Source organism: Bos mutus, chromosome 22, assembly GCF_027580195.1.
Source record: "Bos mutus isolate GX-2022 chromosome 22, NWIPB_WYAK_1.1, whole genome shotgun sequence".
In the NCBI taxonomy this organism is placed as follows: Eukaryota; Metazoa; Chordata; class Mammalia; order Artiodactyla; family Bovidae; genus Bos; species Bos mutus.
The window spans coordinates 14043585-14066237 of record NC_091638.1 but is presented as its reverse complement, the minus strand read 5'-3'; the positions used below and the strand labels follow the sequence as shown (position 1 = coordinate 14066237).

Here is a 22653-nt window from a genome sequence, read left to right as displayed (position 1 = left end):
AAGGTTTTTTGTTGGTATGATATTTACATTGTCTGAATCAGAACTATATTCTGAAGAACTCTCATCTTCTGAGACACTAGTATATATGTTGCTCAAAATTTTGAAAATTTTACATTTATAATACACACAGAGTTGGAACAAAAAGTGAACAGAACAAAATGTGAATAATGACAATCTTAAGTTGTATGCTCTAACAGTTTCTGACAGTGATGTTAATTCTATCCGTCTCTCAAAATGTGTTGATACATCTCGTCAATAATGTTAATTACCTCTAGCTTTACCTCAAGTTTTACAGTCATGCCTCAACAGCTTATAGAACACGTCCTCTTATCTCCTTTTTCACAAGTGTCCTGGCTGTTCTCGTCCCTTTGTCCTTTTCAGTACACTGCAGAGCTACTTTGCTGAATCAGATTAACCTTCATATTAAGTTTCTACATGGAACTTCAAAACTATGATGATTTTAGGCAGAGCTGTGGTTCTTGATGTTAGAGGCTGAGCTCACTACGGAGATCTTCACTCTGACCTGCAAACAGCTCGTGCGGTGCTGCCTTTGTTCTCTGTGTCACGCACTGGAAGCAGAACTGCCCCGTCACCAAATACACACACGTTTTCCCTCTCATCCCAATTAGACCACAGGGAAGAATTTATAAAGCTTTTATACAGGGTCCTCATCCAACAATAAGGAACTAAGTACATGTTTAAATACATAGTCAATTAGAAACGGCTCTCTCGGTACAAACACTTTCACTCTTTTTAAAGCCCCAAACACAAGTTCTAACAGGTATACTGACTCTGCCCTCAGGGATGAACTAAAAACTTGTCAGACCTACCACCAGGATGACAGGCTCAGCTGGCAGAGAGCAATGGAGGAAGGCCCGTTCTAGTTCGCTCTGATTATGTTCAGATAAACAGCGACAGGTAAAGCATCGTAATTATCAGTTCAAAGTGGAGTTGAAGGAATTCCCCGCTCCAAATGAGTCACACTTCTGTGAAGGTGCTTGAAGTCCAAATCCATGTGGGTAATTCTTCATTATTACCTTAAAGGAATGAGACCACGTGATGGAGTTTGGGGTTGGGGGTGGGACGCTTATTTGGAGTTCAGAACCCCATGGACAGAGGAGCCTGGTGGGCTACAGTCCACAGGGTTGCAGAGAGTCAGACAGAACTGACTAACACACTTTGTTCTATGTCGCGAAGAACGAGATGCCTTTGAACCGTGAGGCCTCTAGTCACTCGGACAGAATTATATACATACCTGCAGCCAGGCTGAAGGAGTCTTGGCCACAGGCTGTAAGCCCAGAGTCCTTCAGTTAGAGATGGTGGACACTCTCCTCCTACACAGCTAAATGTGCAAAGCTAAAACATTTTGGTGCACTTTAAAAACCCAGGACCAGTGTAAAGAAATTTGACAGAGCAACTCCATCTATTAGCAGTAAGGTCTTCCACCATTACAGCTTAAATCATGTCACTATCTGTTTACTCAGTTCAACTTCATCCTGAGGAAAACTTATTACCCTCACAGACCGCTTAATGACAAGGAAAAAAAGGTGACACGATCGAATGAATTAAAAGTTTAATTCTGAACCATTTTTATAACCGCATTTTCTCTTGAAGCATTGTATCACAGCAGGTTACAACAACTTTGGGATAAAAGGCAACTGGTAAACTGTCCAAAACAAGGTTCCAAATAACACCTCTTACTGACTTACCTACCCATACATATCCCAAATAAAGTTTTTGATCAAAAACGTGAAATAGATCCACCTGCTTATTTTAAGCATATTAAAAAGGAAACTAATTGGACCATTTCTATTTGTCTATTTTATACAAAAAGGCTACACAATGTTACACTTTATCAGATTACAATTAGAGTGATTATGAATTAGTGTTTCTACACCATTACTCGATTCTTAAAAATTAGAAATTGCTGTAGCAGTATTCACTATAACTTAACACTACGAGACTTAAAAAACTAACAGTTACTGCAAAAAAAAAAAAAAAAGCTACTTCAAAGCAAGCAAAGTCAGTACCATTACAGATATTAAAAAAAAAAAAAATTTAACAAGCAAGGCTAGAGTTTGATAAATTCCATCTTGTGATCCATTCTTGTGCATTCTTCACTTCTTGAGTCACTCCCAAAATCCATTTGTATTGTAACTCCTCGACCAAAAAGGACCAGAACAAAAAGTTTACTTCAATTGTTCCCATAGGAAACTCAGCTTGGTTAGTGTGTCAGGCACTTTCTGAGATACCAGCCCACCCCTCGAGCCCTCTCAGCAACTCTACAGGCCAATCACAATGCAAGTTCAGACAATACAGCTGTATAAAGAGAGAAAGGCTGCTATTAATGTTTAAAACAGCAAATGTTACTCATCTGAGTATTAAGTTGCAAAAGCTGTGGCAAAAAACATTAAAGTTAATAACTTCCACACATGACCACCTAACAACCAGAAATCTGAGAACATTCAAATGTTCCAAGACATCTTTCAAAGTACGTATCTTTTTTTGTGGCAGATTTACAAATAGGCCTAAACCACTCCCACCCTACCAACCAAGTCTTTCTGAAGTTCTGTAGGCAGAGTAAAAGTATTTTACCCAAACTGGCTTGTTTAACTTCTTACCTAAAGGATGATTTACAGGTCAGTATCAAACCAGGCCAGCTGATTGCTGTCGCCCGGGGGCAGCCCATCCATGAGGTCCTGGGCATGCCCCAGATCTGGCAGCCCGTCAACTGGATAGTCAGCACCAGGGTGGTGGCCGCCCATCTCATGTTCCATCATGGGGTCCATCCCCAAGGCGTCCTGGCCGTACCCACCAGAGTGAAAAGAACGATAGCTGGGATCTGGGAGTTGGGGCAGTGACATGGTGGGTGAGGGGGGGGAGAGAGAGAGAAGACATGACGTGAGCACAGAGTTAGGGGGATCCCAGGATAGCAAATGTGTCAGAAAGCATTCCTTCTAGCCTCTCCACCTTCTTGCTTTCTTAAGCTGAGTAACTACCCAGTGTCAGGCCACACAAGGAGGCACACGGTCTGTTTCCACCAAAGGCAGATCAGCAGGTTCCAGTCCTGGACGTCTGGCCTTTTCCTGGGCAGAGACCGGTTGCTGAGCAGTGGCAACAGCTATGTATTTGTTATATAAAGTCTAGGTGATACCCACAGAAGTACTAAGAAAGCGTGCCACTTTCCTATGAAACCTTTGTATGTTTTTATCCAAAGGCTTAATATTTGTATACCTGTCAAGGTAAGAAGCTTATGAGCTTTAAGTGTATTAACTAGGAAAAAACAGGTAAGATTGTAAGATAAACAGTATATACCCAAATCTGAATTACTTAGATTTTCAGAGTTTTCTGAAAAGCTATGTAAATACACATCCCAGATCTGAGTCTAGAATTATAGACACAGGTATTATATAAGGGTTCTCTGAACGAAAAATTGAATAGAAAGCCAGGCAACGTGTAACACACGTACTGCAGAGGTCTGGCAGCAGTGACACACATTTACTGGTATGATCCAGTGCTTGCTTGGTGTGTGGCTGAGAATTCCCTGTGCACAAATAAAGAAATTACTGCTGACTCTAGAATTTAAGAACTGCCTTTAATTGCTACCACTACTTTCCTGCCAACAGGTCCTCCCAAGACAAGCAAAACAGCTCTTCTGACAAAGCTCTGGACCTTTAGCTTGATCTGGAGATAATCAAGAAATATGAGATACATACCATCCTGGCGATATCCAAGAGGTTCTCCCTGGGCACCAATATCAAGTCCAAGATCAGCAGTCTAGATGAACAGGTACAGGCAAGGAAGCAAAATGGAAATTCTCAACTCAAAGGATACTCTGATATTTTGAAAACATACTTATTCTCAGATTACAAAAGGAATAAAGAACTCAAAACACTGTAGAACTACTTACAAAGTGCAGAATTACTTCAAAATACAGATGTACACAATCACAGAAATACTTTGTAATTTACTCTTTCTGCAAATATATTACCAAGTACTTATTAAGTGCTAGAAATATAACAGGAAACAAAATAGGTGTTTTGTTTCTACCCTCAATAGGAGTTGCTGACAGGATGTGTTATGAAAAGATCCCTAGAGCCTGCACAGCTAGAAGAACTAAGTTGCCATTAACTGTGTGGAACAGGTCTGGAGAAAGGGCTGGGTGAGGATGTTCAGAGCTCAAGTTGGAATGGTTGAGATTATCTATTCAACAGCCAATTAATATATTACTATTACTGTTTAGCAGTTTGCTTCTCTTTTCCTAACAGTATATAGCCTCTCTCTTTATAATCCACCTTATGATTATGTACAATGACTGTATCAACTTTCAGGGTGGTTTGACTATTTCAATTTGTATCAAGGACAAATACTGAACAAATTAATAGAAATTCAAGTAGAAAAGTAGGTGAAAAACAGTATTTTTTAAAAGTACTGATAAACTGACCTCCAACTAACAACGTTTAATCGACTGCCCCTTTCCTAACAACTTTCAAAAGTGTTTTTTAATCTGTTAACTTTTTCATCTATCTCCCTTACAAATTCTAACTTGTTTGTTCTAAACAGGCTGTATAAAGCTGTAGTTTTTCCTTACAGCAGTTGCTAAGCTAGTGTAAAGAATGAATATTCAAGCCAAGGACATAGTCAATGCAAATGAATGTGCACCGAGTCGTTCGAGAGGAAACCATAAACTGCCTTGGTGCTCTAGCGAACCATCAAATAAACGTGCTCACACTGCCTACCTCATTCCAAGCCATTGGCTCCGTTCTGAAGAGAGAACTGGTCAGCTCAACTGAAAGCCGTTTCTTATAATCCTGTGGCTTGTCCTCAGACATTCGGAACAAAACAGCAGCTGCATATGTTGCTGGGAGAGGAAGGAAAAATGGTCTTTGAGGAAAAGCTGAGGCTTCAGTGTACACAAGCTAAAGGCTCTGATTCCTTTCCTACTTACCCACACCTTCATTCCTAGAATGAAGTAATTCTGTCAGAGGAGCTGTGGCTCCCTCGGCTTCAATAGCTTCTGCAGCTTCCTTGTCCTGAGCAAGTTCACAGAGGACCCCTGCAGCTACTCTTTGGATATTTTCAATAGGAGAATAAAGCAGCTGAGGAGAAAACACACATGAAACCTAATCAAATCCAAAGGTAAAACATGGTGAGCACCCCACTGTGGTATCTGCACCACTTGTATTAAATAGGAAGCCTGCATTAAATCATACACTCTTGAGTTTATGTTCCTGAGTGTTTGATGCTTGGCAGCAATGGTTTTCTGGAGCATTTTTAGCTCAAGCCTCTTCTCCTGAGTATTATTCAAATTAAGATTTAGAAAACCCAGAGGTGACGAGGGGTTTGTGCTGCGGCAGCCCAGGCAGCTTCCATCCCTTCTAACCGAGCACACCTGAAAGCAGAGTGGAACCCTCCTCCTCCTGAGGCTCTAGTCCCAGTGCTTCTCCCTCTCTACTTCCCAAGAAAAATGAAGGGTGTTTTCATAAATGGATTCAACTAAAAGGACATGACACACTTTCTATTTTTTGTACTTGAAAAATAGCATGAGCAGCACAGCCATTTTATAAACGGTGATAGTAGATGAAATAATATCTACTATTTTGGCCCCTAATTTCCTTATACTTTGCTTATCTTTAAAATCCTGAAATTTTACTGACATACAGATTCTAGAACACCTCACTTAAAACAAACATACCTGCACAAACAATGGAATGGTATTTAGTCCTCTGATAACGATTCGGTTGTGAACATCCCGAGCTAGGATGTGAAGGGCTCCAGTACAACCTTCAACTATTTCTTCCATGCGGACTCCCTCCTACCAAAAGAAACATCGTTAATAGGGGATTGTGCTCTCTAAAGTTTATATGCTTGAAAGGCTTTCCTGTTCTGAGTAGTAATCACTAGTTATTCACCAGAATTTGCAAGTAAGTTCAGGAATGAAGATGGATCCACTAATTGAGGGTCACTTTGTGAAAGTGGCCTCTTGTCAGCACTAATTCCAAGCAGCACCTCCAAAACTGTGCACGGCAAAGCACAGCTTCAATGTACCTCTGACTCCCAAAGATCACTCTCTTCCCAACAAGGCACCCAGCACTCTGGGTAAAGGGAAGAAAGCAGACACCAAGATGGGAAAGTGATGTGCACACACTGTCAGTGTTTTCCTTCAGGTACTCCCTAGATCTTTGTATACCTATGTGTATTTGGTGAAAATTTAGCAAAGTTTTACCACCTACTGCTAAAAGTCTACCGAGTTGGCAGGAGAAAATCCACTCACCTCCTCCAAGACTACTCAACTGATAGCCTATAATATGGGATAAGGAAGTTAGCTTTTGCAAAACATAGCTACAGTCTGCTTTCCCTCTTTCTGAGTTTTAAGAAAGGTTATAACTTTGCTACAGCTTTTATATCCAACTTTACTTTTATTATAACACAAAAGCTCCTTTCTTCCCAGAGAAGAGATTAAAAGGTACCCTTTGCATTCTGTTAAGCCACCTCATGGAGACTGGCCGATATCCAAAGTACTGAGTGGAGAAAGCCCAAGCGCCCTATGAGTGCATCCTAATCGTAACTAGCGACGTCTCAAGATCTATTGTGTAAAGTCTTGTTTTCTAACCTGATTAAGTAAGAGACTCTGAGTCTTAAAACACATGCTGGGGAATCATAAGTATCTTTACTTAATAATGAAGCTACTTTTAAGACTGAAAACTTGACATCAAAGTTTCAGACTATTAAAAATTTCAGGCTAAGATTACAAGTAAAGATCCCAGAAATACTACCACGTATTCTTGTTGATATTCTTGTAAGTCCATGGAAACAGTTTAAACCACTCTTGGAAGAGACAGTAAAAGATGTGTTAAATATTTATAGGTATCTACAAACAATAAATGCTGGAGAGGATATGGAGAAAAGGGAATCTTCCTGCACGGTTTGTGGAAACATAAATTGATACAACCATTGTGGAAAAGAGTATGGAGATTCATTTTATTTATTTATTTAATTTTTTTGGAGATTCATTTTAAAAATATGATTACTACCGTATGACCCAGCAATCCCACTACTGGGCATATACCCTGAAAAAACCATAATTCAAAAGGACACTTGTATCCCAATGTTCATAGAAGCACTATTTACAACAGCCAGGACATGCAAGCAACCTAGATGTCCATCAATAGATGAATGGATAAAACAGCTGTGGTAGACATATACGGTGAAATATTAGCCTTAAAAGGAATGAAACTGAATCAGTTGTAGTGAGGTGGATGAACCTAGAGTCTGTCATACAGAGTGAAAGAAGTCAGAAAAACATCGTATATTAATGCATATATAGAATCTAGAAAAGTGGTACTGATGAACATATCTGCAGGGCAAGAACAGAGGTAGAGAAGAACTCGTGGACCTAACGGGAAGGAGCAGGTGGGATGAACTGAGAAAGTAGCACTGACGTATATACGCTACCACATGTAAAACAGCTAACTAGTGGGAAGATGCCTGAATACCATAGGGAGCTCAGCCTGAGGGCTGGGGATGAGGGGGCTCAAGAGGGAGGGGATGTGGGTATACTCATAGCTGATCCATGCTACTGGACAACAGAAATCACAACATTGTACAGAAATTATACTCCCATTAAAAATAAATTTTTAACAATGTATGTTTATAGGTAGAACTTCAGTGGGGGATAACAGGCTCTGAAATCAGACAGACTTGGATTCAAATTAATGCCTCTGCTACTTCGGACAGGTGAACCTTTTGTATGGACAAGATGAGACCCCATAGCAGTAAATCACACCCTACACTCCCTTTGTAAGATTGAGGAGGCAGCGATGTGAAGGATATGTCAAGGGAGGTATCACCAGGGGCCATGTTACTCCTTTCATTCTCCGCAGCCACAGAGACATGGTGGTTCTTTAAGCCAGTAGCAAGCAGCCCTTCAGGAAGCTAGAGAATGGAGGAAGCCAATGACTGAAGTAGTTCAGGAGCCTATGGATTTATGCATTCCTTTTAAAAGGCCAGGGGTCACTACTAAGATTTACCTACCACAAACTGCTGCTGTGTTCCACCCATAGATGTACGACGCTGGGTATCCTGATGTGCACGAACCAGCAACTGAACTAGTCGTGGAATGGCACCCTGCTCACGCAAAGGTGCATGATTTGCTGGACAAAGGGCAAGATTTCGAATCAATCCAACAGTAGCCTGCAGATAAGAAGAAAGAATAAAGAACTGGCATACAACAAAATCATGTTCTTAGTCTAAAATGCCTACCACACTGCATCTGTCACCATCACCTGGAAGTAAACTGACGACACAACACTTCACCCCCACCCTCATCCCACCCATACTTCCTATTTACAGCTCCTTGTCAGCCAGTCCCCAGTGCAGAGATGGGCTGCTAGTCATAGTCGGAAGTAGTCTGTTTTCAATTCTGCAACCTTCAACGTTTGACAGTTTACCTTGATCAGAGGCCAGTGGGATGGTGGATGTAGGAGTTTAACCACCACAGGTAGCCCGTAGTGAAGGCGAACAGCGTTCTGGGCCATCTCAGCCTCCTGGTGCCGGCTGGTCAGATGACGAAGGGCACAGATGGCAGGCTCAGTGATGTCTTCCCTGTCCCCAGCACGGAGGACCGTGCGCACAAGGGCCTCTATGCCACCCACTTGGCACACCATCATCTTGTTCTTATAATTATTGCAAGTGAGATTAGAAAGAATTCCAGCTGCACAGGTGACCACATTGATATCATCTGAGCCCAGAAGCTGAACAAGAGTCCCAAGAAGACCTTCCATCCCTTCCTGTGGAGATGAAAACAGACACTCAGTACATATTCAGCTTGACACTTACCAGTAAGGCACCAATTTACTCTGAATGTACCTGTTTAGTTGCAGCATCTGAAAGATTCCTTAGAGTCCAAAGGCAGTTCTGAACAAGGCGCTGACTTGGATCTGTCAGGTGAAGTCCTAAAGCTTGCATTCCACCTAAAAAGATTAAAAAGCATCTAAGGTGATGGCCATTAGCTCACAATTTCTATCAGTACTAAGTGTCTTCTTTAGTCTCAGAGGGTATCCTTCTTTGTTGCCAAAGCTTATCCCCTCCATCTAAGTCCTTTATTTTCTTTCATTTTCTAGAATGCTGCTCAGTTTCCCTCTTTTCTAGTTCACCTCAGCTAGTGACAACTTGTGTTATGTATCTATTGTTTCTTCCCTGTGTGGAAAAGCCATCATTATCTCCACAGTCTCCCTGTAAGTAATAGTCCTATTACTTATTTCCTTTCATCCAGTCATTTCAAGATTATTTAATACCAGGCCCTGTTTTGCATTGGAGCTGTATCAGTGAGGCAAACAGTCTAAAAATCATACTTTCATAGAGCTTGTGGTCTAGTTGCAAGCACAAAATAAACAAATATACTATTAGAAAGCTAAAACTATATGTCAAATGGTGTTAGTGTACAAACAACAAAGACAAAAGAGGGGGCTACAATTTAAAGTAGGGTAACCAGGACACCTGACTGTGAAGGTGCCATCCGAGCAAATCCCTGAAGGAGCTAATGTAAACTCACAGGGTGGAAACAGTCTAAAAAGGCAGCACCAGAATGCTTACTCTGGGGACTGTATTAAAGGCAAAAGATGCTCTTCAAAGATTCACAACCTCCTATTGTTTAGGACCCTAATGAAGGACGTTTACACTGTAGAGGAGTCTAAATGGAAGCTCGATTCCCCACACACTGGCTAGCTTAACTTCACCATCTCTCTCCCATTGAAATCACTTCTAAATGCAGTGGGATATGCTTTCCCTTGTCTCCTTGTTTATCTTTTCAGATCTGTTTTATTTCCTCAATTAGGTTAGGTCAGCCATGCAATGCTATGCATGCTAAGTCACTTGAGTTGTGTCCAACTCTTTGCAACTCTATGAACTGTAGCCCACCAGGCTCCTCCATCCATGGAATTCCCCAGGCAAGAATACTGGAGTAGGCTGCCATTTCCTTCTTCAGAGGATCTTCCCCACTCAGGAATCGAACCTGTGTCTCATGTCTCCTGCACTGGCAGGCAGGTTCTTTACCCAAATGCACTGGGATGTAGTTCCCTTGTCTCCTTGTTTATCTTTTCAGGTCTGTTTTATTTCCTCAATTAGACTGGGTCAACTTGCTGCTATTCTCACACACTTTGTACTTTTCCTTCACAGCATTTTCCACAGCTATAATGGAGCCCACCACTCAGACCAGACCCTCCCTATCTGGTGCCTTCCTCATAGTAGCTCCAGCTGCTAACAGAGTGCACAAGGCTGATGCTCAGTAGTTTCAAAACGACTTGGTTCCTGTCTCCCTTCTCTCCCTCTACTAGAACCATCAACTCTAAGAGAGTGGATCTTAATTCCAGATGCCTCTCAGAACTGCCTGCAGAGACTTAAACACACACATATTCTGATTGAGCATGCCCAGGGTGAAGATGGCTTTGAGGCAGCCCCCTGACTTCCCTACAGCCCTTACCCGCATCCACTAAGAAAGGAACTCCCTAATCTCTGTCCCCACCCAGTCTTCCCTAGCATTCCAGAAGCAAACATTTCCAGCTACCTACTGACCTTTTAGTCACTTCACAGATATCAACTCCCTAAATAACATTCATCCTTTGCTACATATTTTTAATATCAAATGATTTCATTCCTAAAAGTGTGTAACACATCCCAGAAGCCTGGTCTGCTTGCCTTTGGTCAAACTGTCACATGATGCTAATATTAATATTCCAAACACCTCACTGTGATGCTGTAGCCAACAACAGCTTCTCATTATAAGATAAAGACTGAATTCTTTAGCATAACCTTCAGGAACCCTTTAGGATTTGCACTTCATCTCAAATGGACCTAAGCATTCAACACCTGTGTTTCCAAAGCTGCAATAAAGCACGAATAAACATCATCCAGGGACCTAGAAAGTCTGGCACAACACAAGCCTGCCTGGCTCTGGCCCATCACCGTCATCCTGAGCTATTCATCCCACTACTCACTAGGTTCTAGTTACACAGACTTCCTCTTCAGCACCTAGAACGCAGTGATTTCTTTCCTACCTTTAGGACCATCTGGATTGCACTTACTCCTTACTTCTCATACACATGAAGCCTTCTCATTCTGTGATTTCATTTAACATCCGCCTCTTACAGAAGGACATTCCTGCCCCATTAACTCTGTATCACTATTTGCTGTTCATTCCTCTCGTAACACATTCCAGTTTGTAATCACCCCATCTTTTTGCATATTTCTGTCTCCTTCACCAGCCTGATTTTATTATACAAGAATAAATACGGGGACCATACCTATTTTGTTGCCCACTGCATACCAGCTTGAAACACAGGGGCTGAATATTTTCAGAATAAATGAGCATCAGAATAACCTGGGAAATTTTTTTTAATTTAATTTGAGGCTAATTAACTTTACAATATTATAGTGGTTTTCACCATATACTGACATGAATCAGCCATGGGTGCACATGTGTTCCCCATCCTGAAACCCCTCCCACCTCCCTCCCCAATGGGAAACTTCTTATAATCGAGATTCCTAGGCCTCCAGTCCCATGCATTTCCAGCTATTATTGACTCTCTTGTCACTTCAATACTCCAGGAATTCTGATTAAGTAAGCCTAAAAATCTGTATTTTTTTTAAACAAATACATTTCAGGTATTTCTGGAATAGCTGTTATCAAGCCTATTATCAGCCATTGTTTTTGGTAATATGATCTCTGCCTGAACTAGGCTTGAACAGCACCAAAGAAGGTGTCAAGCAGAACACGTCCTTTGTCTGAATGCAACTTTGGCTTCAAGCTGAATACAACCATTACTTTCAGCCTGTGAAGGTCAGTTTGATCACCCTTTTCCTAAGAAAGGCAATCTAATGAGAACTACATATGCTGCACGCATGAGAACTCAGAATAGCCAAGTACACTTACCAGCTTCTACAATAGCCGGCTTGTTACTGGAGCAGACAGACAGCACCTTCAGCACTCTGCTTGTGGTCCACAGTAGCTTCTCGTAAGTGTAGGTCCTCATTATATTCACTAGAGCTTGAGGTCCACCACTAGCCAGGATGATGAGCTAGAAAGATGTGTATATATTGTTAATCATGGAATCTTGATCAAATGCCCGAGAAAAGCCTTTATTACCAACTGATTTTATTATACAAGAATCTCAGCAGCGTAGTGACATAAATGTACACCTGGTCGTCATTAACTAGACCCCCAGACTGGGGTCATATTTAAGCCCTGCTGCTACAAAATTTCACTCACATTCGTGTACCTCAGTTCTCCCAAAAATATATAAACTGGCCCAGTATTATTCTTCCCACACTGATCATAGTAAAAGGAAAAAAAAAACAAAATCCATGTTGTTGTGAACAGTAATGCCCAGATATGAAAGTTATGTCACGGCTGATTTGTTGCATGGAAATCTGAACCAGAATGGGCACTTATTAATAAACACTCCTAATATATGTTTTGTCTCTTTGCCTTTCCTCATCATATCCACCTCAAAAAGAGACAGCATTAAATATTTATCCCCACCTTTCCTTCCCTGCATACCCCACCTCCTGACTCTACCCCGATTTCCAAAGACAAATCTTTTCACTGTGTGCTTCTGCTAAGAACTGTTTCCCATTATTCTTTTAACATGTTCCACTAAGCCCTGCAGGATCTGCCCTATCTCAACAGTCTTATCTCACACCCCTTCTCTTCCTTACTCTCTGTATTTCCTGAATTTCCAAACCTCACCTGGTCCTCCCTCCCTCAGGAGAACTGTCACAGATGCCATTTCCTCTCCCTAACCTTCATTCACCTTAGTCAATCCCTTTTCATCCATAAGAGCTGAACTCATCCATCACTTTCTCCAAGAAATCTGCATAAACCCTCAAAAAAGGGTCTGGTTCATTTACATGCTCTCATATAGCCCTTCTACTTCCTCCTAAAACTTGAACTAAATAAAGCAGCTTATTATTTCAATGTCTCTCTTCCACCCGACAATGAAAGCTTTAAGAACAGCCTGCATGCTATGTCCCTATCACCTAGTACAGTGTACACACCAACTCAAACAGTAAAACAGAGATGTCCAACTTCTCTGAGATACATACAGAGTATAAGGCATACAATAAATCTGCAAAAATCTGTAGAAGGACATGACACTGGGGGTCTCCAAGGCTCCTTGACAACCACATTCAGAATAATTCTTTTACCTTGCTTTCTTGATTGCCGTAAGCTAGAATCTGAAGACAATCTGTTGTAATAGCCAAGAATTTAACATTCGTTTTGTTGAGCAAGGCAACCATTTTCTGCAGCCCGCCAGCTAAACGCACGGCCATTTTAGCTCCTTCCTGATGCAATAAAAGGTTGTGGAGAGTTGTAATGGCATAAAACAATACAGAATCCACTGGTGAACTGGGAAGAAGGAAAAAAGTCTCATCAGAAATGGTGTGATTGCACTCTCCTCCTCCTGAGCTTGGAGCATTCTGACCATGTTTTCTTACCCGAGCATCTTCACCAGGGCAGGAATGCCCCCAGATTTAAAGATGGCCAGCAAGCCCTCACGATGGTGGGAAAGATTGTGCAAGGTCCCAGCAGTGCAGCGAGCTGTCTCCACGTCATTTGTGTTCTGCATGGTGCGTACGATAGCAGACACCATCTGAGGAGAACGCATGATGGCGTGTCTCGAAGCTTCCTTTTTAGAAAGCTGATGGACCATAACTGCAGCCTTATTAACCACCACCTATAATATACAAGAATTAAGAAACATTAGTTTTCAGTTTTCAAATACTGAAGTAAGGTAGACATTTTAAGACTATTTCCTTGGGAGTTTCCTTCAAAGCAGATTAAAAAGTTGGCCATGTCTCTACTTACCTGGTCCTCATCATTCAGCAGTTTTGTCAATTCAGGGATTGCACGTGTGGCAAGTTCTGCATCATCTTGATAGTTAATTAAGTTTACAACTGCATGTTTCAGCATCTGTGATGGTTCAGCCAGACGCTGGACGTTAGTGGGATGAGCGGCATCAAACTGTGTAGATGGGATCTGCATGCCCTCATCTAGCGTCTCAGGGAACATAGCAGCTCTCACCCTCTGAGCTCGAGTCATTGCATACTGTCCATCAATATCTGGAAAAGGTGAATTCAACAGTCAGATCTCCATAGCTCAGCATTAACCCCAACAGTCAAGCTGATGCTGCAATCACTCCCTTTTCTTTACCACGCTGTTTTATTTAAGCTGTTGCATGCTAACTTTTATAAGAGTAACTATGCAGTTCTCAAAACTGCACTCTAACTTTGAGTAAGGTAATAATATTCTTACCAGCTACTTGTTCTTGAGTGAAGGACTGAGAAAACCCCTGTTCCCACTCATACAGGACTTGGGTGGTATCCACATCCTCTTCCTCAGGATTGCCTTTACCGCTCAGAGAAGGAGCTGTGGTGGTGGCACCAGAATGGATTCCAGAGTCCAGGTAAGACTGCTGCTGCCAGTGACTGACGGCTGCTTTTCTGTCTGGCTCCATGGCCATGTCCAGCTCCATCAAATCAGCTATAAAAAAAAAAAAATCAAACAGCATCAATATTACTACCAGGAAAATATTATCTCAATTTGAAAATAAAAATCTGTGATATGACCCACTGAAATCTTTTCAGAAATAAAGTCTGAAAGACAGCGAAGGATAACAGAATGATGGCCATCAGATCAGCTCAGGGATGAAAAATCTATACTCTTAGGAGACCACCTAACAGTTACTCACTGAATCAGTGAAGAATGGTACTGCATCCAGGCTCCAGAAGCAGTCATCCAGACTAGATTCCTGCTGGTGGCTTGTTTGCTATTTCACCAAGCCATTAGGAGAAGTGGGCAGAAAATGGAGCAAAAGGTAGCCTGACAAGTAAGCAGGGAGAGAGGAAAGCAGGGGAATCTGAGCCAGACTGGGTTAATGGCAACAAAGCAGAGCCCCAGTTTCAGTACCTGAAGACTACAATACAAACCTTGGGTAGCCATTGTCCACGCAAGATTTTCAAAAAGGTAGTATGGTGTACTTCAGAGACCCTAAAAGAGTTAATCAAAGTCATTAGTATTTAAAATTGTTTATTTTAATACTTATAAGTCACTAGGACAGTCTGTCAAACATCACGGACTACATCCACAAAAAGCCCCAAATCCTCTTTTACCATGTGATATAGTGAAACACAGACATTATGATCTCCTCTACATACTTCAACCACAGCTCTATCACTGCCAAACTTTTAAGTTTTCACTTAAACTGTAATAAGCACCTCTTTTTCAGTATAAATACAAAGAAAGTATAAGCACTCTAGTAATGAAAGCCAGGGGGAAAAGGCTATTCAAAATCAACCCTTCCTTGGGTTTCAAAAGTCCTCTCCTCTCCCTTTTTAACTTCTTTCACAAAAAAAAAAATCATAGGTCATCTTTGGACAACAGAGGTCCAATGGGATTTTTAAAACACCAAATTTCACTGAACAAGTCAACTGTTACTGTCTCCTGATATAATACAATGTCATCTAAAATAGCATCATAAAGCAGACTGTGGTGACTGGATCAGAACAGATTTCAGATGGTTTACTAAGAAGTAACATTACTTTTCAAATTAGTCTGTAACACAAAATTAGAAGCACCATTTTCTAAACTTTTCTAAGTTCAAATTTATAGCAACAATTTATTATAAACACAAGTATTACTGTCTGGAATACTTTCATCAATATAAAAATCATTCACATATATATTAAAAATCTTAGCATCTAATTTTATGTTTGCATTTTGGCTTTTTTGTGTAATATTCAGGAAAATGCTGAATTACGCAGCTATTTGCAAATGAGACCAGTTTAAGAGCTCATGGTCTCCAGATATTCCTAACAAAATTTCCTTCATTACAAAGTCTGTCCCTTAACAAGTTCACTTTGTACTACAAATTAAATATTAGATGTAAATTACCAATGTGGACTAGATATTTAAATGTGAACTGTGTTTTTTATCAATGTACAAAAAGTTTAAATGTGTTTAATGCAGTTGGAAACTTACTTTAAAGTCCTATTTTCTGTCTTAGGTAAAGGAAGTATGTGTTGATTATCCTGGAATTGCTCTTCCAAAACTGGATTTTTATAACCACAAAGATTACTTGACACCTAAAGGTGACAAGAGCTGTGGATACAATTGTTTTTATCATCCACAGTAGAAACAATCGACAGTTTACTTAGAAGGCAAAATGAAGGTCAGAAATTAACAAAGTTATTCCTGTCAATAAGAAACCTATATTTTAAAATCAAGTACTAAGCAGGATTGTGTGTTCCATGTTTCCATTCAATAGGATGGGACTGGGGTGTAGAAACTTGCATTTTTAATGAACATTCTAGTATGCAGAAAGCAATCTGTAAACCACATGGTAAGAAATACAATGATGGAAGAAACCTAGGTTCTTTGTCCACTTCTGGCTGTATTTTAGCTCCTTATCTTTTGCCTATCTGAGACTGGTTATTTAACCATTTCTTTCCCACCCCTTGGAAAAAATGGGTTCCCCATTCTAGCTCCCAATATATTACTAGGGAAGGGGACTTATATGTTCCACACTGAGCTCCTCCTCTGGCCAATGCCACAGGGCTCAGAAACCAACTACTCAAATCTACAGTTGCCACAGTTTAAGAAGTGCTTTGATATATCTGGCATTAAGAAAAACATTTTATAGTGTTTTTTTTCTTGATACAAAAGCAAAACATATTAGCCATGTTACTGGGTAAAATGTATGTGGGCTGACCTAGTAACCTGACCATGATTTCCAATGTCATTATGGAAAAGACATTTTCATGTCTTTGTTCCAAACTTACAATATATGAGTTTGTATGTTGGGAACCTCTTAGTACAATTTTATTCTAGCACTTTCAAACTTACACAGTATGCAACACACATAAACATTATTTTTACTCTTTATGGCAGCCCTCTGAAGTGTGGGAGGCCAAGTGTCAATCAGAAAGTAGAGAAGTAAAAAGTAGAAGTAGGAATGAAAACAAGTATATACATAAGCAGCAGTATATACTAATTCACCCTCACACTATTCTTCAGACAAATCTAGACTTACCTAAAACCTGAGAATCATTTACTAAACAACTGAATATACTGACCAGAAAACTAGGGCAGAATCTTGCCTCAACAAAAAGCTTTCCTTATTCTTCCTCTAGGCAGAGCTTTCAGCCAAGGGTTGGCTTGCCTCCACTACACCCTGCCAATCATTAAGGGCCTAGAGTGCCTAATCAACTAAGGCTTAGCAAAGACTTCCTGAAAAAAAGACTCCAGAGAAACAGAACTTTAAAACTGGCGTAAAGTGGGGAGGGAAACAATGTTTCACTTTATTACCCCATAAAGATGGCAGAGAATAAATAAGAATGAAAAGTTCAGGGAGAGCGGATACATGTACATGCTATGGCTGAGTCCCTTTGCTGTCCACATGAAACTATCACGACATTGCTAATCGGCTATATTCAAATATAAAATTAAAAAAAAAATTTAAGTTCAGTAAAAAACTGAAATTGTGAAAAACTATAGAGCATAAAGGAAAAACACAGAATATAAGGAAAGAAGCAAGAGAATCAACTTGGGATCAAGGCTTCAACTGACATGCACTTCAAAAAGAAATATGAGTAAGAAAAATGGGGAAAAGCCCACTGTGTACCGATCAAGATAAAGGGAGTATGATGCTTTTCAAAAAGAAAAAAATGAAGTACTAAATGTTCCTAGATGCAAGTGACCTCTAACTATAGCCTACATTTAGAATGCTTCATTTCCTGCCAGCTTTATCACCACCAAGAGTGCTCTGACAAAGAAAGAGGGTGCCAGGGGATCACCAACTTACCCAGTCTAATGGCGTAGTGGACACACGCATTCTTTTTTTTATTTTTCTCTTTTTGCTTAATATATGTTCTTTTTCTAACGATACATTTTATAAAGAACATCTCAAAATTCATCTTATATCTAATACATATAATTTCAATCTAAGGATAAAGTTCATTCTGAACCATACCTTATTCAAAGTATTACTATTAAATACTTAGCAATCCGATAAGTACTGAATTACTTATTGATTCAATACTTCAACTGAATTTTTTCTTCAGTTTTTCTAACAAGGGCACCTAAGCATGCTAGGTTTTTCTTTTTTTTATTATCAAGATTTTCAAATATGCACTAAGGCAGACCCAACTTTCTACTGCACAAAATACCTATACTTAACAACTGTTCGTATCAGGCCATATTGGTGTCTTCCTACAGGATGATTTTAAAGCAAATTACATACATCAGTACGTTATGAAGCTATAAAAAACAAGGCTATTTTCTTATATATCACAGTCTAAATACGAAAGATTAGCCTTAAAGCTTAACTTCAAAATGATGGTTGGAGGCTCCACTTCACCTTCTGTACTAAAAGTGGTCCTCGGTCAAAACCTAGACCAAGGAAATTGTAACACAATACAGATTTCATCTATCAATACAAAATTATCTTGATTACCTTGGATTTCAAAAAGTTTGAGTACTACTTATTTAAAGTAACTTGGCTACGCAAAAATAAAACATCTATTATAAAATCAGTACACTAAATTACTGGCAGTTCATGCTAACAATTCGCTTCTCCAATAATCTAGTAAGAAAGTTGATAAACTTTTCATATATTTTCGGGGATTTAATATAGTTTGTAGTAAAATCTATTTTGTAAATCTAAAAGCACATACATATGCATTTTTATTAACTGTCACCAATACCTTGCCATTTAAAAATTTATACAGTCTCCTCAAATCTTCCTGTTTAAGCACTTTTTATTCAACACTAAAATGTTTAAATCACAACTTACTCTAGTTTCCTTTCTGCTTTTACTCCCAGAAGTGGGGGGTGGTGGTGGTGTGTGTTTGTCCATCCATCCATCCTGGGAGGGAGGGAGGGGGGTGTGTGTGTGTGTGTGTGTGTGTGTGTGTCTGTGTGTGTGTGTGTGTGTGTGTGTGTCTGTGTGTGTGTGTGTCTGTGTGTGTGTGTGTGTGTCTGTCTGTGTGTGTGTGTGTGTGTGTGTCTGTGTGTGTGTGTCTGTGTGTGTGTGTCCTGGGAGGGGCCTTTTCAAAATGGGCAATAAAAAACTTAACATTTAATGAGACTTTCGCTCCTTCCTCTGAAACACCTACATTAATGTCATGGTACAAAAATCGCTATTATAAATCTGAACTGTGGCAAGGGGAAATCAGGATATTCCTGATTATTTTCCTGTCTTCTCTATCTCATCCATAAAATAATACATGTGTGTGCAAAGTCACTTTCAGTTCAGTTCAGTCACTCAGTCGTGTCCGACTCTTTGCGACCCCATGAATTGCAGCACGCCAGGCCTCCCTGTCCATCACCAACTCCCAGAGTTCACTCAGACTCACATCCCTCGAGTCGGTGATGCCATCCAGCCATCTCATCCTCTGTCGTCCCTTTCTCCTCTTGCCCCCAATCCCTCCCAGCATCAGAGTCTTTTCCAATGAGTCAACTCTTCGCATGAGGTGGCCAAAGTACTGGAGTTTCAGCTTTAGCATCAGTCCTTCCAAAGAAATCCCAGGGCTGATCTCCTTCAGAACGGACTGGTTGGATCTCCTTGCAGTCCAAGGGACTCTCAAGAGTCTTCTCCAACACCACAGTTCAAAAGCATCAATTCTTTGGTGCTCAGCTTTCTTCACAGTCCAACTCTCACATCCATACATGACCACTGGATAAACCATAGCCTTGACTAGACGGATCTTTGTTGGCAAAGTAATGTCTCTGCTTTTCAATATGCTACCTAGGTTGGTCGTAACTTTTCTTCCAAGGAGTAAGCTTGACTACTTAACTTGACTAAAGTCACTTTAGTCATGTCCAACTCTTTGTGACCCCATGGACTGCAGCCCACCAGGTTCCTCTGTCCATGGGATTCTCCAGGCAAGAATACTGGAGTGGGCTGCCATTTCCTTCTCCAGGGGATGTTCCCGACCCAAGGATCAAACCCATGGCTTGTGCGGCTCCTGCACTGCACGCGCGATCTTTACCACTGAGCCACCAAGGAAGCCAAACAGTATTTTTCTTTGGTGTTCCTATAATAATGACATTTTGTTATATTTGGTTTTCTATTAAATTTACTATTAGGTGTTTTTAACAAAAATAGAAAAGTCAGTTCCTTTTGTTGTAGACTCTTTACTAAATATTATCTGTACTTTATCATAAGTCTATATTATAACCACACCTCCAGATTCCTGAATATCTAGTTTGTGTTTCCTATTTACCTTGCTATTCAAACAAAGTTGAAAAAATGTCTTTGCATATAAATTCATTCTCTTATTTTCATTTCCGTTCCACCTAAGGATTGCTTCAACTACTGGGTTAAATAAGAAGTTTTAAAGTTTTGATACATAGCTTGAAAATATTGATGCAGCATAAACTGATAGTCACCAAAGAAGGCACTGTACTAGTGACCAGCTTACCCCAAGGGCCTACCAAGCACCGGCTGCTTTCTCAGACAACTTTTAAGCTACATCCACCTATCTCATGTATACCCCACCCCCCTCAAGTTCTAAGTTCTGAGATTAAAATTAAATGCTTCATTTCCCTCCCTACATGTAGCCATTTGTCTTGCTAGACTTTTATGTAGTTCTTTTGCATTTTTATGCACTACATGTGTATGTTATGTGTAAGGAGTCACTGGGATAATCACTGATATAGCAAGTTAAACCAACTATGTGTGTCTGAGAATATGAATTTACTACTTGAAACAATTCAATTTTGGCTTTTATCCTTTACATGTATATGTTGTTAGTCTCAATGATGACTAACTTCACACAGAATCTTTGGTCAGTAACACAATCCTAGTACAGTCCTGATCCTCTAGGGGAGAAAAAAATGTTTTTCAAGACAAATTTTCACTTTATCTACTCTAAGAACAAACTACTACATAAAGTAGAAACTTTTTCTCCAGCTTATACTAAAATATAAGCTACCAAAGAGACTGATTTTTTCAATTTTGTTTTTATTTTCATTTTTATTAATTTTATCTCAATTTTATTTGTTTTTGAATTTAAAAACTTTATTATTATACTTGATTTAAAATATGTTCATTTCAGGCATACAGTTTCAGATTCTTTTCCATTATAGGTTATAAGATACTGAATATAGTTGTACTATATAGTAAATTCTTATTGTTTACCTATTTTATATACAGCAGTGTATATATGTTAATCCCATTATTTCTAACTATTCCCTCCCTCTCCCCTTTCCCCTTTGGTAACCAGTTTTCTTTTCTATGCCTGTGAGTCTGCTTCTGTTTTATAAATAAGTTGATTTGTATCAAATCATTTTTCTTTAATTTACTTAGTATGATAATCTCTAAATCCATCCATGTTGCAGCAAATGACATTATTTCATTCTTTTTTATGGTTAAGTAGTCCATGGGGTTGCTAGGAGTTGGACACGACTGAGCGACTTCACTTTCACTTTTCACTTTCATGCACTGGAGAAGGAAATGGCAACCCACTCCAGTGTTCTTGCCTGGAGAATCCCAGGGACCGCGGAGCCTGGTGGGCTGCCATCTATGGGGTCGCACAGAGTCGGACAGGACTGAAGCAACTTAGCAGCAGCAGCAGCCCGCTGTGTGTGTGTGTGTCTCTGTCAGTGGACACTTCCGTGTCTTGACTGTTGTGCACAGTGCTGCTGCAAACACTGGTGTGCATTCAAGATTGATATTTTAAAATACAGCTATTTCAAAATGCATACAGAATAGCTTTATCTACAATAGTACATTTTACAATTTCCAAGTATAATCTTGTGCAAGTTAAAATAACTGTTTATGTAGTAAAAGTATAAAGAATATACACGAGTCCAGGTTCGATGCACGGTACTGGATGCTTGGGGCTGGTGCACTGGGACGACCCAGAGGGAGGGTAGGGGAGGGAGGAGGGTTCAGGATGGGGAACGCGGGTATACCTGTGGTGGATTCATTTTGATATTTGGCAAAACTAATACAATATTGTAAAGTTTAAAAATAAAATAAAAAAAAAAAAAAAAAGAATATACACCAGTTTCTTAATACCCAGGGGTAAAAGGAATAGGAAAGGAAAGGATATTAAAAATGGCTTCAACTCATTAGCAGTGTGTGTGTGTTTAATCAAACACAGCAAAATTACATCTGTTAATCTGGGTAGTGAGTTCATGGTATTTACTATATTACTCTCCACACTTTACATAGCAAAAATAACTAAATAAAACAAGAACAAGCTATACATCAGCATTTCAGATGATATGATTTAAACTCCAAATATGATTTTAAAATAAGACTACCTCTGTTTATAAACAGAATCTCACAGACATAGAGAATGAACTTATGGTTACTAGAGGGAAGGATTCCCAGGGGAAGGGATAGGGAGTTTGGGATGGATATGTACACACTGCTGTATTTAAAATGGATAACTAAGGAGGACCTAGTGCATAGCACAGGGAACTCTGCTCAATGTTATGTAGCAGCCTGGATGGGAGGGGACTTTAGGGGAGAATGGATACTTTTATGAATGGCTGAGTCCTTTCGCTGTTCACCTGAGATACCACAACATTGTTAATCAGCTGTACTCCAATATAAATCAAAACATTTTTTTTAAAAAAAAAGAATA

General features: G+C 39.9%; 1 protein-coding gene across 4 annotated transcripts in view; it reads right to left on the bottom strand.

Annotated features, from left to right (window-relative positions):
- Nucleotides 1-640: 640 nt before the first annotated feature.
- Nucleotides 641-22653, bottom strand: part of CTNNB1 (catenin beta 1) — a 47605-nt gene continuing 25592 nt past the window's right edge. Inside the window, exons 2-16 of one of the 4 annotated variants that reach the window (XM_070359563.1) lie at nt 14986-15046; nt 14312-14539; nt 13865-14118; nt 13495-13733; nt 13204-13405; nt 11930-12074; nt 8869-8972; nt 8451-8789; nt 8035-8193; nt 5696-5815; nt 4949-5099; nt 4740-4861; nt 3717-3777; nt 2622-2842; nt 641-1037 (exon numbers count right to left, since the gene is read on the bottom strand). In XM_070359563.1, coding sequence (XP_070215664.1) covers nt 2634-2842; nt 3717-3777; nt 4740-4861; nt 4949-5099; nt 5696-5815; nt 8035-8193; nt 8451-8789; nt 8869-8972; nt 11930-12074; nt 13204-13405; nt 13495-13733; nt 13865-14118; nt 14312-14539; nt 14986-14998 — 2346 coding nt within the window. In that variant the 5' untranslated portion in view covers nt 14999-15046 and the 3' untranslated portion in view covers nt 641-1037; nt 2622-2633. Of the gene's footprint in view, nt 1038-1558; nt 2843-3716; nt 3778-4739; nt 4862-4948; nt 5100-5695; nt 5816-8034; nt 8194-8450; nt 8790-8868; nt 8973-11929; nt 12075-13203; nt 13406-13494; nt 13734-13864; nt 14119-14311; nt 14540-14985; nt 15047-22653 lie in introns of those variants that run through there. The other 3 variants (XM_070359561.1, XM_070359562.1, XM_070359560.1) reach the window with 3 other exon arrangements.